The 1,911-nt window shown below is 40.9% G+C and overlaps 1 protein-coding gene across 12 annotated transcripts in view; it reads left to right on the top strand.

Moving 5' to 3' along the window:
- Positions 1–247: 247 nt before the first annotated feature.
- pax2a (paired box 2a) overlaps positions 248–1,911 on the top strand; it is a 28,251-nt gene continuing 26,587 nt past the window's right edge. For 4 of the 12 annotated variants that reach the window (XM_032541551.1, XM_032541549.1, XM_032541550.1 and 1 more), the window contains exon 1: positions 249–854. In XM_032541551.1, the coding sequence (XP_032397442.1) occupies positions 812–854 (43 nt within the window). In that variant the 5' untranslated portion in view covers positions 249–811. Of the gene's footprint in view, positions 855–1,911 lie in introns of all 12 variants that reach the window. The other 8 variants (XM_032541556.1, XM_032541555.1, XM_032541557.1 and 5 more) reach the window with 4 other exon arrangements.

The raw sequence follows: 1,911 nt of genomic DNA, 5'->3' as shown, positions 1-1,911 counted from the left end.
TCTCTTCTACCCCCTGCCTTTAATTTCCTTGATTCTTCACCCCAAAGCCTCATCATTTCCCATTTCGTCTCCCTCCCCTTCCTGGCTGTCGGATGCAGGGACCTCCTCATTTGAGCTGCAGGTTTTTACGTGGGCGAATCACAAAGTGTTGGAATCTATTGCCTTTGTCTGACAAGTCATCCATCTCTATGCGAGGGGGATCTGTGGGATGGAGGTAGAAGGAGGGGGTGGGGGTGTGGGGGGGTGATCTGTGGGACTGCAGCTTTTAGAAACAGACACACAAGGAGATGGGCTTCATTCTCAGCCCAAAGCTTCGCTCAGGCACAGCCCATTCTGGAGGAGAGGGGGACGCACTGCTCTGTACTTCGCCGTGTCCATGTTGTTGTCATCTCCGCCCCTATCTGATTAAACTACAGAGCCCGCCTGTGCTCCGCGCCGTCAGAGGAGAGGGATTTTCCGGCCGCAGATTCTCGAGCGGACCCGTGGAGACTCAGCTGTACTCTTTTTGTTTTCCTCATGATGTCCTTTAAACACAAACAGTGACCCGGTTTAAGTCAATGTTACTGCGACCAGTGCGCTCTGTGCACGCGTGGGTCATGCTCTGCACCTGACAGCCCTTCTGCAAGAGTTTAGACTTGAACAGGAGGAAAACTTAGCATCGTCCCAAGAAGTTGTCCACTGCTGCGGACTCTTCGCACACGGACTGTAGTACACCACGTTCTGTATCCTTGTTTTTTTTACCACTTCAAAGCTGCATCACCGAGGCGAAACGGCGACCTCAGTCGATTACCTTTCCTTCCTTTGCTATCCCATGGATATTCACTGCAAAGCGGACCCCTTCTCGGCGATGCACCGTGAGTATACTGAATGAGTTTACATTTCTGTGTTCTGTGACTTTAATTCCTGCAAGATCGAAGATGTTTGCAACGACTGCGGTCTAATTTAGAAAACATGCAGTTAACTATTTTTAAAGGTCCTTTGATATATATTCTTCATTTTAAGTCCATTAAGGTTCGTTGTTTGCCAATGTATCCTAACTAAACTTAAGAGGAACACAGCTCTCAAATATTAAACATGTAGCCTATCTTTAGTCATTTTCCCAAAACCCTTAAAAAAAACATTGGAAAAGTTTTGCCAGAATAGTGGCTTAAATTAAAAGTAGATTAATAGCCTATGTTCGTGTTTGGTAATAATAAAAATGAGAATTAGAGGAGGAACCACGAAAAGTGGCTGCTAAACGTTTAAAACAGGAACATGTCTTCTTATTTTTAAGAACACGTGGTCACTGAGTAGTTTTGTTTTTATTTAGTATTTATCGTGTAAAGCTTTATTGACTCAGATGTTAATCTAAATAAAAAAAATGTAGACTGGTTTGAGTTGCATTTTCTAATAAGAGACAGAGAGATGAAATAGAAACTCCCGAATTTAAATACAAAGCTTTTATTACCTGTGAAATGACAGTTTGAGAGAGAGAGAGAAACAAGGACACGCTGTGTGTAAATGAATAAACGTGTCACTTTATTTATCTCTCACTTTATTCCGGAATTAAACTGACATAGTTGTTCTAACTGTTAATTTTCTTCATGTTTTCTTATTCATACGACATGGGTAAAGAAGATCCGAATTGCGTGTAAATTATTTATTCCTCCTCATTCTCACCATCCGCGTTTGTAATATGAGTTATCAAAGCTCATTTTAATTATTTACAATAATTGTGCGAGGAAAATTAAACAGGTGGAAACATAATATCTGCGACATGTGTTAGGCTGCAGTGGAGGAGGTGCTCTTGGAAATTATTGCGTACTGCCAATGTATAAGGAGAAAGGAGTTTACATTTCTTTATTTTTGTGGTATAAAAAATGTGTGGTATATATATAATTATATATATATATATATATATATATATATATA

The sequence above is a fragment of the Etheostoma spectabile genome, chromosome 17 (assembly GCF_008692095.1).
Source record: "Etheostoma spectabile isolate EspeVRDwgs_2016 chromosome 17, UIUC_Espe_1.0, whole genome shotgun sequence".
Taxonomy (NCBI): Eukaryota; Metazoa; Chordata; class Actinopteri; order Perciformes; family Percidae; genus Etheostoma; species Etheostoma spectabile.
This window is presented reverse-complemented; position numbering and strand designations above follow the sequence as displayed.